Raw genomic sequence first — 12352 nt, 5'->3', positions numbered from 1 at the left:
ATCTCTGGACCTGGTTCTGAACCTCCGGGTCGGGCTGAGTCTCTGCCTCAGCTGGAGCAGTTTCAGCATCTCTGGACCTGGTTCTGAACCTCCGGGTCGGGATGAGTCTCTGCCTCAGCTGGAGCAGTTTCAGCATCTCTGGACCTGGTTCTGAACCTCCGGGTCGGGATGAGTCTCTGCCTCAGCTGGAGCAGTTTCAGCATCTCTGGACCTGGTTCTGAACCTCTGGGTCGGGATGAGTCTCTGCCGATGAGGGCGCTGCTCCGGTCCGTTTGGTGAAGCTGAGCCGGAAGGAGAAGCTTTCAGGTTCCTGCTCCATCTTTGTTCCAACCCTCACCTGAGCTCACAGATCTGGGTTCTGACCCAAAGAAGGAGGTCCTGGATACAAGCGGCTGAAATGAGTTTCCCTCAGAGGGGGGCGGGGCTCAGCCTTAGAGATAGGGGGAGGGGCTACATCATCCAGTGGGAGGGGCTCCAACATCTGGGGGAGGAGCTCCAACATCAGGAAGGAGGAGCTCCATCATCCAGGGGAGGAGCTTCACCATCCGGAGGGAGGAGCTCCACCATCAGGGGGCGGGGCTCGGCCTCAGATATAGGGGGAGGAGCTCCACCATCCGGGGGAGGAGCTCCATCATCAAGGGGAGGAGCTTCACCATCCGGAGGGAGGAGCTCCACCATCAGGGGGCGGGGCTCGGCCTCAGATATAGGGGGAGGAGCTCCAACATCTGGGGGAGGAGCTCCACCATCCAGAGGGAGGAGCTCCATCATCAGGGGGGAGTAGAGCCGCTGCTCCTCCACATAGAAAGGACTCAGCTGAGGTGGTTCCTCTGGTTAGGATGCCTCCTGGGAGGAGGCCCCGGGTCAGAACCAGAAGTCTCTGGAGGGATTATACATCCCATCAGGCCTGGGATCCCCCTGGAGGAGCTGGAGAGGGATGTCTGGGTTCACCTGCTGGACCTGAAGGTTCTTGCTTCCCCAGAAAGCTTTATTTTGGGTTGGAAACTTTGGAAATTTTAGTTAAATACTCCTAATTTTTTCAGAATTTGTTCACTGCTTTTATTTCTCAGGATGTTCTAAATTCTGTGCTTAAAATTCATGGATGTTACAAAGTCTGACCAGGACTAAAGTACTAATTCCTCGGAGCAGTTCTCTCCTTTCAGAAACCACAGCTGGTAACCTTCTGTGGTCTGTGACTGTATTGCGTAACAAGAACACTTGGCTAATGACTGCATTAAAAAGAAAGCATGCGGTTGGATCATTCCCCGTTTATTCGTGTTGTGAGAGTGGTGTGAGCAGCTGTAAGCTGCTTTTATCACAGGTCCTGCTCGTGCATCTGCTGCTGCATCTTCTGAAGCATCTGCTGCATCCTCCTCAGCTGCAGAGGAAAGACCAGAGAGAAGGGAATGAGAGCAGGAGGGCAGCCAGCTGACAGAATAACACATTCAGGCCATCAGCACTGCATCGCCTGCTGGGATGGACTATTCAGAGTCAGCCTCTCACCTCTTCATCCTTCATTTTGATGAGCTTCTCCGTCTCCACGTCCGGTGTGGACAGCGGCAGGATGGGGACGGGACTCTCCACCCGCTTGTCTGCATTCATCTTACTGTAAGAGGAGAACCGCCATGAAGGATGAGAAGAGTCCAGCAGTGTCTCCAGATTATCCTCCAACATGCACACGCCGCATTCTTTCAGCAGTTTACACACATTTAGTTTCCCAGCATGTGAGAACACACATATTCAATAACTTTTTACATCCTGTCCTGCTTCTTCTGTGCTCTACATTTCTGCTCATTTGAACTCTTTCCATTTCCCCTCGCTGTCAGACTCTGTTTTCAGACCAGTCAGTCTTTAAAACTTCCCTCCTGCTTCCCATTTCCACCTCTTCCTGACACCAGAGGAGCCTCATCAGAGCTTTCTGCCTCCACCTACAGCTGCTCATCCACCACCTGTGTCTCCACCTGTTCTCTCCCCTTCATGCCACCGCTCCACTGAGATCAGGCATCTGAGTCTAATCCTGGGTGGATGGAAGTATATCCCAGCTGCCACCAGGTGCTGATCGCCATAAAAAATGACATTTTTTAGGCAGAAATTGACATAAATTTGCCTTTTTGTGTCCGAACTTTGACTTCGTAAATCAAACATTGAACTTACACTCAGTAGTTTATCCAAATTATGAGCAAATAAAAAGTTTAAACCATCTTCATTTAGTCAAAAGCTGACAGATGATAGACTGAAGTCACATCTTTTATCACCACTAACCTTCAGTGGCAACAACGAGGCTCACCTGGTCATGGTCTGGATGCACTGAGCCCTGTAGTTCTCGTAGTGGCAGTCGTTGGTGATGTCCTTCAGGTCGTGCATGTGGGTTCTGATCAGCATGTTCCTGAGCTTCACAAAGTCGCAGTGGGACGAGTTCTCCACTGCACACAGGAAGAGATGAAGCATGAGAGGCCTGGCACTGAGAGCTGGGCCGCTGCAGAGTCCAGGGAAGAGTCTTACCCTCCACAACGCCCCACGGGTAGAGCCGGCCTCTCACCCTCTGACCCCGAACCTCCACCACCGTGTTGCCGCCAATTACTGCAAACGGGATGCTGTCCTGTAACACCCAGAAAATACGCTCAGCACGCCCACATTTATGTTTCTGTATTTATCAGACGCTTTTCCCAAAGCGACTTACAAATGAAGATATAACAGCTTTATAAAAAGCTAACAATAAGCTAACAATAAGCTAACAATAAGCTAACAATAAGCTACATAGAAGGAACCCAGGAGTCCGACTCTGTCAGAGGGGACAGAGTAGAGATAGGGTGCAGGCATAGAAGGAAGTGCAGAAAGACTTTATTATTCACGTTTTAGCAGTTATTTGGTTAATTTAAGTGCAGATGTTGTCACAAAGGCGCATCATCAACCACATCATTGTGAAATGTTGGTTGACAAATCCATTTTTAGACAAAATGTGACCTTTTCTTGTAGAATTTTGGCTAATTTTCGGGTCCTACTTCCACCGAGGATTTTCTTTTGGGTGCCAGGATTCTCAATATTGACCTTAAAGTCAGAGTAAAACTGAAATAACTGCAGAACAATGTGTTATGAACTATTCGGTCAAGCATAGAGTTTATATTTCTGTATTCAGCAGACGCTTTTATCCAAAGCGACCTACAAATGAAGATATAACAGCTTTATAAAAAGCTAACAATAAGCTAACAATAAGCTAACAATAAGCTAACAATAAGCTCCATAGAAGGAACCCAGGAGTCCGACTCTGTCAGAGGGGACAGAGTAGAGATAGGGTGCAGGCATAGAAGGAAGTGCAGAAAGATAAAGTGCAGAGATAGAGGGGGGAGGGAAGTACAAGGTAAGTGCTGGGATAGGAGATGCTCTCTGAAGAGCTGGGTTTTCAGGAGCTTCCTGAAGATAGACAGGGACGCCCAGGGACATTTATAGAAAATACATCACATCTATTGGTTTCTTTTAAAAAACACCTCTTTAAAAAGGAGAACAAAAAGTGTAAATGTTCATTTTCACGCTGCGCCAAAACATAAAAACTGGAGTTAATGTTTCAAACCTTCAGCTCTTTATCCTGCCGCTTGAACTCCTCGTCTTCATCCGAGTCGCAGTCAGGGAACTGGTATATTTTTATCCCGTACTTATCGATCTCGTCCCTCACCTGGAGATAAAACACATGAGAAACACACCAACGCTGCATCAGTCCGCCCACAGAGAGCTGAAAGTCAACAGGAAGTTACAGCTGGTGAAAGCTTTAAAACGGACTGAGGAGGAACGTATGATTCATCCACCACCACTGAAGATGCATTCAAAGCTTCTGCATGTTCTGTTTCTCTTCTAAAGCAACCAAACTGTTCTGTACCACAGCGACAGACCGCTACTGTCTGTTAGAACCGAGGACAAATGAAGTGGGTCCAGAAAGTAAACCATGTCAGATGAATAGTGAGAGTGAAGGTCCATGCTGTGTAACGGTGGAGAAGAGGGATGCAACGAGCCGCTTTCTTCACCTCCGATACGATATCTGAGGTTTAGACTTTAGACTTTAGACTCGGCCGATACAGAAAAACGAGCAGAATCATGGTAACAAACAGTGAGTTTCATCATGTGGAAAAGACTCGGATCATCCTTTTGTGCAAGGCAACGACAGACTTGACTTAAACATTTCTTTCATACTTTTTTAAAACAAATAAAATGTACTGAATTACTCATTTATTTAATAATTGTCTCCAGTAAAACCATAAAAATATAACAGTTCAAAATCCAATGTAAAACAAAATAAATATGAAATAATAAAGGAGCTGAAATAGCTTCTCTAGCTTGGTAAAAACTAAAAAGTTTAACACGATTTTTCACCACTTGGATGAATGCCAGTCCAGTTAGAGAACATTTCATCAGGCTTAAATCTCACACATACTGACACTCAGTGACAGATTTCTCAAGCTCAGGCTTAAGCATCCCTGAGCAAAGCAAAGTGTTTGGCATCAACGGTATTCAGATGACAATTCTGCTGGAAAAGGGAAAAAATAAATCAATAAATTAAAAAAGTCAGCTGATATGGATGGGCCCATTGTCACCGATACCTGGTGCAGAATAATACTGTTCAGATTCTAAAAGATTCCCAAACTCAACAGAAACCAACATGTTTCATTACTGATGATGAAGGAAAACAACCAGCAGTCAGAAGAGCTGCTGAGCAGGAATTCTCTCTTATTCAAGTCCAAATATTCTGATCTTACCCGCTCTTTGAGCTTCTTTATCTCAAGTGGAGTGAGGCAGTCAGCTTTAGCGATGAGAGGAACCACATTAACCTTATCCTGCATGGCCTTCATGAACTCCACATCAATCGGACGAAGCCTGCAGGAGGACATGCACCTCACTGAGTAACTCAACACACCAAAGTGCAAAGATGTCACGGGTATTTAGAACGGTGTGTTACCCTTGTCCAAACGGGGAGATGAAGTAGAGACAGCAGTGCACTCTGTTGTCCTGGATGTTCTTCCTGTTCAGTCCGCTCTCGTCTCTGAAATAATGTTCAAACTGCAGGTCGATGTAGTCTGTGACCGGCCTCCAGCTGCAAAGCACAAGCACCCAAATTTCACTATAAACCAACCTCTTTAGGGACGTGTCAGCCTCAGCGAAGAGCACGACATAACTTTCTGTAAACGTGACCAAGACGATGGTTAGGTTAGAATAATCACTGGAAACTGGGGAAAACATTACCCCAGAAGTGATGTCATGTTGCTCTGAGCAGACAACCGTGTGCCTGGCAGTATTTAACGGTACACATGCATTACTACGAGTTACGCTGTGCACATCTCTGTCTGCTCCATCTGCTGCTAACTTACAGCTAACTGCTAACTTACTGCTAACTTACAGCTAACTGCTAACTTACTGCTAACTTACAGCTAACTGCTAACTTACTGCTAACTTACAGCTAACTGCTAACTTACTGCTAACTTACAGCTAACTGCTAACTCACAGCTAACTACTAACTTACAGCTAACTCACTGCTAACTTACAGCTAACTACTAACTTACAGCTAACTTACAGCTAACTGCTAACTCACAGCTAACTACTAACTTACAGCTAACTCACTGCTAACTTACAGCTAACTACTAACTTACAGCTAACTTACAGCTAACTGCTAACTCACAGCTAACTGCTAACTTACTGCTAACTTACAGCTAACTGCTAACTCACAGCTAACTACTAACTTACAGCTAACTCACTGCTAACTTACAGCTAACTACTAACTTACAGCTAACTGCTAACTTACAGCTAACTGCTAACTTACAGCTAACTGCTGACTTACCGCTAACTGCTAACTTACAGCTAACTGCTAACTCACAGCTAACTACTAACTTACAGCTAACTGCTAACTCACTGCTAACTCACTGCTAACTTACAACTAACTGCTAACTCACTGCTAACTCACTGCTAACTGCTAACTTACAGCTAACTGCTAACTCACTGCTAACTTACAGCTAACTGATAACTTACAGCTAACTGCTAACTCACAGTTAACTGCTAACTTACAGTTAACTGCTAACTTACAGCTAACTGCTAACTCACTGCCAGCTTACAGCTAACTGCTAACTCACAGCTACATGCTAACTTACAGCTAGCTGCTAACCTGTTTCCCTCTGGGATCAGTAACTATCTGTATCTACATACAGAGCTGTAGTGTTTCTGACTGCAGGAACAGCTTCATTCTGTCTGTGTTTCTGCATTAAATCACACAGCAGCTGTCCAGATGTTGATGAGGTGACGCAGGTAAACAGCACAGGTAACTCTCCACAGCAGCATGGCAGCGTGTCCTCAGCCAATGTTCTGACCAAAGCCTGTTTCGTACACCTCAATAAGACCTCAAACATATATGATAAATCACCTCTAACAGTACTTTCACCTCATAAAAATCCTCCTCTTCTGATGTCACATTAAACCTTCCGGTGTTTTCTGTAGCCTTTAACCGAACACTTTTAACGGGTTCTGACCCTAACCCCAGGGTTCTGACCCTAACCCCAGGGTTCTGACCCTAACCCCAGGGTTCTGACCCTAACCCCAGGGTTCTGACCCTAACCCCAGGGTTAAAGCTGCCCCCTCAGAGCAGATCTCACCACTCGCTGTTGTTGACAGCGTCTCCAAACCCCGGCGTGTCCACGATGGTCAGTTTCAGCTTCACGCCCTTCTCCTCGATGTCCACGGTGCGCTTTGTGATCTCCACCGTCTGCTTGATGCGTTCTGCAGGGGGAGGACGCACAGATTAGACACCTGACACAGTCTGAGCTGTGAGCAAACACCTGGAGGCCTGTGATTGGTCGGTGCCTCACCCTCAGCGTTCAGCAGCTTTCTCTCTTTGTACAGGTCGGTGAGAAAGAGGCTGTTCACCAGCGTGGATTTACCCAGGCCGGACTCACCTGCAACACCCACAGAGACACATTATTTTTGTTCCCGTGCACATCCACGACCAGCCGACCCGTCCCACATGTACAGCAGGGGCAGAAAATGGAGGGATTTCATCACGTGTTGCCGTGACAACAGGCTCCCACATGACCAACACACACAGATCAGACTCACCTGCCACCATGAGCGTGAAGTCGAAGCCCTTTTTCACAGACTTCCTGTGCAGCTGGTTGGGCAGCGTGGCAAAACCGACGTATTCTTTGTCCTGCAAACGATCCACAAACAACAGCCGCTTACTATTCTGCAGCGTTCAGGGGCAGCTCTGTTTGTAGGACATTCCCATGATGCCCTACATGCCCTGAGGCGGGAGGCGGGGGGCACAGCCTGAGGGTCTCAAAGTGTTCACCATACAGGGAGGAAGGCCTGCATGTGCACTACAGCAGGGGGGGGGGGGGGGGATAAATACTTCAGAAGAGGACGATAAAAAATGGAGGAGATAGAAGGAAGCAAACTTTTTAGGCCAAATCCAACGTGGCGTGCATTATCTGAGCCTCCAAGATGACATTTTGTTCCCGGATGCATTTGCAAGTCCCGCCCACACACAGATCCAGACTGCTGGGTGTCAGCTGCTCCGAGTCAGCCTCAAGCTTCAGATGGAAGCCAAAAAATACGAGACAGCTCGTAGGATTTTAGGATTTTAGGAAACTAAAACAGAACATAAAGAATGGGGAGCCACTGCTGTCCATCATCCATTTATCCATCCATCCATCCATCATCCATCCATCCATCTATCCATCATCCATCCATCCATCCATTAATCCATCCATCATCCATCATCCATCATCCATCCATCCATCCATCCATCCATCATCCATCCATTAATCCATCCATCCATCCATCTATCCATCCATCCATCATCCATCCATCCATCCATCCATCATCCATCCATCCATCAATCATCCATCCATCCATCATCCATCCATCAATCATCCATCCATCCATCATCCATCCATCCATCCATCATCCATCCATCATCCATCCATTAATCAATCCATCATCCATCCATCCATCATCCATCCATCATCCATCCATCCATCCATCATCCATCCATCCATCAATCATCCATCCATCCATCCATCCATCCATCCATCATCCATCCATTAATCAATCCATCATCCAGCCATCCATCATCCATCCATCATCCATCCATTAATCAATCCATCATCCATCCATCCATCATCCATCATCTGTTCATCCATCTATCCATCCATCCATCCATCCATTCATCCTAACCCATAATAGTAATAATAGAGTAATGGTGGTTTCTTCCTTATTATTTCTTCTTATTTATAATACGATAAAAATAGTTTTTTAATCGTTGTCTCAGAGGTTCTTTTTGTGGTTAAAGTGCTGAAAAAACACTGCAGTTTAGGGATAAATCCATCCGTGCATCTGTGTAAAAGAAGTTAACATTTACCATCACTGTTGTTTCGTTTTTTTTAGCTCATCCCCTGAACTACTCATGATTTAAAACACCTAAATCCTGATGATTGAAATGATAAAGTTTATGTCTTCTTCCAGGATTAATTGTGTGCTTTAAACTAAGTGCTTTGAGCTGGTTTTAAAACACTTCTGTGATGCAGATTCTGGGGCCTGAAACTGTCCGATAGCATCCGGGGGCTGAGATACCGCAGCTCACCACTTTGGTTTCCAGCCCTGTTTTACTCTTGACCTTTTTGTGGGCTTTTAATGGCGTCTTTGTGGCCTCTTCGTGTGACTGTACATGTGCAGGGTTCACCTGAGATTTGTTTTATGACAGTGGTGTTACATCCCACAACTGTAGAGGGAACCAAAGAGGAAAAATATCTGAATTTTCCAGTGTTGGTTCCATCCATACCAGTTCCTCACGGCTTTTACACGAACGTAAATGATGCGTTTACGTGCACGAATCCATAATCCATGCGTCTTTTCTGTAGATTGTCAGACTGATGGACTGATAGCTGCAGCCCTGGTACAGTCTATGCTGAATAAGCATCGCATTTAAGCCGAATGTAAGACCAATGCATCACAGTTAAATGTGAGCAGGGCTTCCACGCGCGGATATTCCACTCCTGCTGGTATAAACCGCACAGCACCCGCACAGATGTGCTGTGATCCTCATCATGTGGAGATCAGTGTTTCCACGAGCGGCGGACAGCACAAAGGCTGGGCTCGCGCAGGCGTCACGCAGCTTTTTACATCCAAGTCATGCACAGAAGCTGATGCGCGTCTTACCTCCGCATCCTCTGAGCCATCATGAATTCCAGGAGACATCAGGGGCGGAGAACGGAAACATCCGGCCGTGTCCAGGAGAACCGGAGGAAAATATCACAGCAAGAGAAAATGATGCGCGTGTGTGCACGCTCACTGACAAAAGCTTCATTTACCACCAGCTGCAGCGCGCGGGAGCTTACCTGAGCGGGGCGCGCGGCTCCGGTACCTGCTGGCGGACGTCATCTTGGACAGAGTTGCTGGAAGCAGCGTCCAGGCTGAACGGACGGGGCGGGTCTGAGGGCGATGATGTGTCCGTCACAGCAGCGCGAGGGAGAGGATGCTTCCCACGGGAGCTCTGCACGCGCACAAATGAACCAGAATCACGAGAAATCCGGCACATCTGTAAGTGTGTTGTGTTGTCCCGCGTGCAGGCTGACACCGCTGGCTGTGAACGTTTTATTATTGTGTGGAGAAACTGGGTGCAGTTCACGTGACCCTCCAGGCGGTGGCAGTGCAGCTCCGCAGTCACACAAAGATACAAAGAGCACAGAGCGGTGGGATGGCATTTAAACCAGCAATAAATGCATAAATATACACTTAAACAAGTAGGAATAGATCAAGTTTATGGATAAACACCTTTAATGAAACTGATAAAACCACATGAACCCTGTGAGACTCAACATAAAATGTCTGATGGTGCAGTGACATAAACTGGATCTGTAACCTGCAAACAAACCTGTTTCAAAAACAGTTTTCACCCTTAATATGCACTCGACCCAAAACAGCCCAAAGCAAAGGGCAGTGGAGGCGGCTGGAGCTCAGCAAGCAGCCATCCTTCAATCAGAGCCCCCCCCCCGAAGAGTCTAAATGACTGAGATACTGAAGCCCGCAAAATTAAGAACCACAAACACACACATAACAGCTAAAAAGTGTCAGAAAGACATCGTAAGTGTAAAAAATTATGACAAAGTGCCAAAAATAAACACAGATACAAACACAGTGACCATGAAGAGAGATAAAAGAAGCCCAGACTGACACTAAAAACACAAAAATACCACAAAGCTACAAGATGACCACAAATACATAGAAAATGACCAGCAAGAGACCATTAAAACAACTTAAAGTGCCATAAATGCACACAAAGAATCCACTCAAAATGACCACAAAATCCATGACATTCTGACAAAATCACACACAAAACACACAAGCTAACACAAAAGTGATCTTAGTGACACAAAACAGAGCATAAGTTCAACAAAATCACCACAAAAATCATAAAATGGCTACAAATACATGTAAAAAACACCCGAAAGGAACAAAATGACCCCAAAGACACGGGAAAAATCATAAAATGGCTACAAATACATGTAAAAAACACCCGAAAGGAACAAAATGACCCCAAAGACACGGGAAAAATCATAAAATGGCTACAAATACATGTAAAAAACACCCGAAAGGAACAAAATGACCCCAAAGACACGGGAAAAATCATAAAATGGCTACAAATACATGTAAAAAACACCCGAAAGGAACAAAATGACCCCAAAGACATGAGAAAAATCATAAAATGGCTACAAATACATGTAAAAAACACCCAAAAGGAACAAAATGACCCCAAAGACACGGGAAAAATCATAAAATGGCTACAAATACATGAAAAAAACACCCGAACGGAACAAAATGACCCCAAAGACACGGGAAAAATCATAAAATGGCTACAAATACATGTAAAAAACACCCAAAAGTAACAAAATGACCCCAAAGACATGAGAAAAATCATAAAATGGCTACAAATACATGTAAAAAACACCCAAAAGTAACAAAATGACCCCAAAGACACGGGAAAAATCATAAAATGGCCACAAATACATGTAAAAAACACCCAAAAGGAACAAAATGACCAAAAATAACATCACTAAACCCCTGAATAACCACACAGCACAGCTGAAATACAACCACAGCTGTGAGAGTTTCTGCTCAGCCAATGTTTAAGGTGTTTTTTAACTGATTTTACTCAAAGGTCACATCCTTCAATGACCTCAACTGCTTTCTGGGAGTCAGTTTTCTTGTTTAAGGCGCTTCAACGGTAGCGTTTAATAGCTCTGTGTGGAGAGGATCTTACCTGATGAGAACAAATATTTAATTGTCATCCGCCGGATGTAAAGATTAAGGCTGCTCTTGTTCATTTAAGCGTCACACAGACACACACATGTCCGAATATAAACATCCCGGCAGGAACTCCAGTGTTTTAAGACAAATATCCAACAACAATGAAGTATTGTGTGGCTGAATGTATATAAGTGGCCTGTTAGCGACCTCACATGCTGGTTTCAGACCTTTAATCACAAGATTCTGCAGAAAGACTCTAAAGCAGAGACGGTGAGCGAGAAAAACAACGGACAACGGCGCACCTGAAGGAGGCGGAGTCACAGGGAAACACAGATGGTCTGGATTCACCTCTGTCTGACCCAGAGGTTTTTATATCGTATTGTTCAAAAGTCTTAAGTCACCCCTCGTTACTTTATATCAGAACAGAAAACAGGAAATAGGTTCACTGACCTGATTAGGACTGACCTCCTTTATTCTCCAACTCAGCCTGAACCCTCTGAGACAAGCTTTCTGTCATTTCTTTAAGGAGTCTTCAGGAATAGTTCTCCAGGCTTCTTGAAGGACATCCCAAAGCTCTTCTTTGGATGTGGGCTGCCTTTTGTTCCGTTCTCTGTCAGATGATCCCACACTGCTTCAATAATGTTGAGGTCCGGGCTCTGGGGAGGATTCATCCCTCCATAAGACCTGTTGCCACTGATTTTCAGTCCACTTCTTGTGTCATTTGGCACAGCTCAGCCTTTTCTCCCTGTTTCCCTTCCTTAAGAACGGCTTCTTGACAGCCACCCTTCCATGGAGACCATTTCTGATGAGGCTTGGGCCAACAGTAGATGGATCAGCTGAAGGTCCAGATGCATCTCTCAGGTCCTGTCAGGTCACAGCTGGATTTTTTCCTCTTTCTTAAGGACATCACTTTCAGATCCTGTTCATCTGCTGGAGATAGTTTTTTAGGCCTGACACTTCTTCTTTTGTCCTCCACTTGTCCAGTTTCCTCAAATGTTTTAAGGACACACTGCACACCATGCTGAGATATGCCAAGTTTTCAGCTAATAGCTCTTTGGGAATCACCTTGTTGCTGCAGAAA

General features: G+C 45.5%; 1 protein-coding gene across 1 annotated transcript; it reads right to left on the bottom strand.

The window, feature by feature from the left end:
• Positions 1–188: 188 nt before the first annotated feature.
• On the bottom strand, positions 189–9675 carry septin5b (septin 5b). The gene is made up of 12 exons (XM_072371519.1): positions 9363–9675; positions 9184–9194; positions 7084–7174; positions 6837–6923; positions 6624–6747; positions 4943–5077; positions 4743–4860; positions 3566–3667; positions 2500–2596; positions 2285–2420; positions 1501–1603; positions 189–1375 (listed from the first exon to the last, which is right to left on the bottom strand). The coding sequence occupies exons 1-12, from the start codon at positions 9403–9405 to the stop codon at positions 1313–1315; spliced, it is 1110 nt and encodes a 369-aa protein (XP_072227620.1). The 5' UTR covers positions 9406–9675; the 3' UTR covers positions 189–1312.
• Between the last annotated feature and the right edge of the window lie 2677 nt (positions 9676–12352).

This window comes from Leuresthes tenuis, unplaced genomic scaffold, assembly GCF_036924035.1.
Source record: "Leuresthes tenuis unplaced genomic scaffold, fLeuTen1.0.hap1 SCAF_19, whole genome shotgun sequence".
NCBI classification, from domain to species: Eukaryota; Metazoa; Chordata; class Actinopteri; order Atheriniformes; family Atherinopsidae; genus Leuresthes; species Leuresthes tenuis.
The sequence above is the reverse complement of the archived record's forward strand: the minus strand, read 5'-3'. Positions and strand labels throughout refer to the sequence as shown.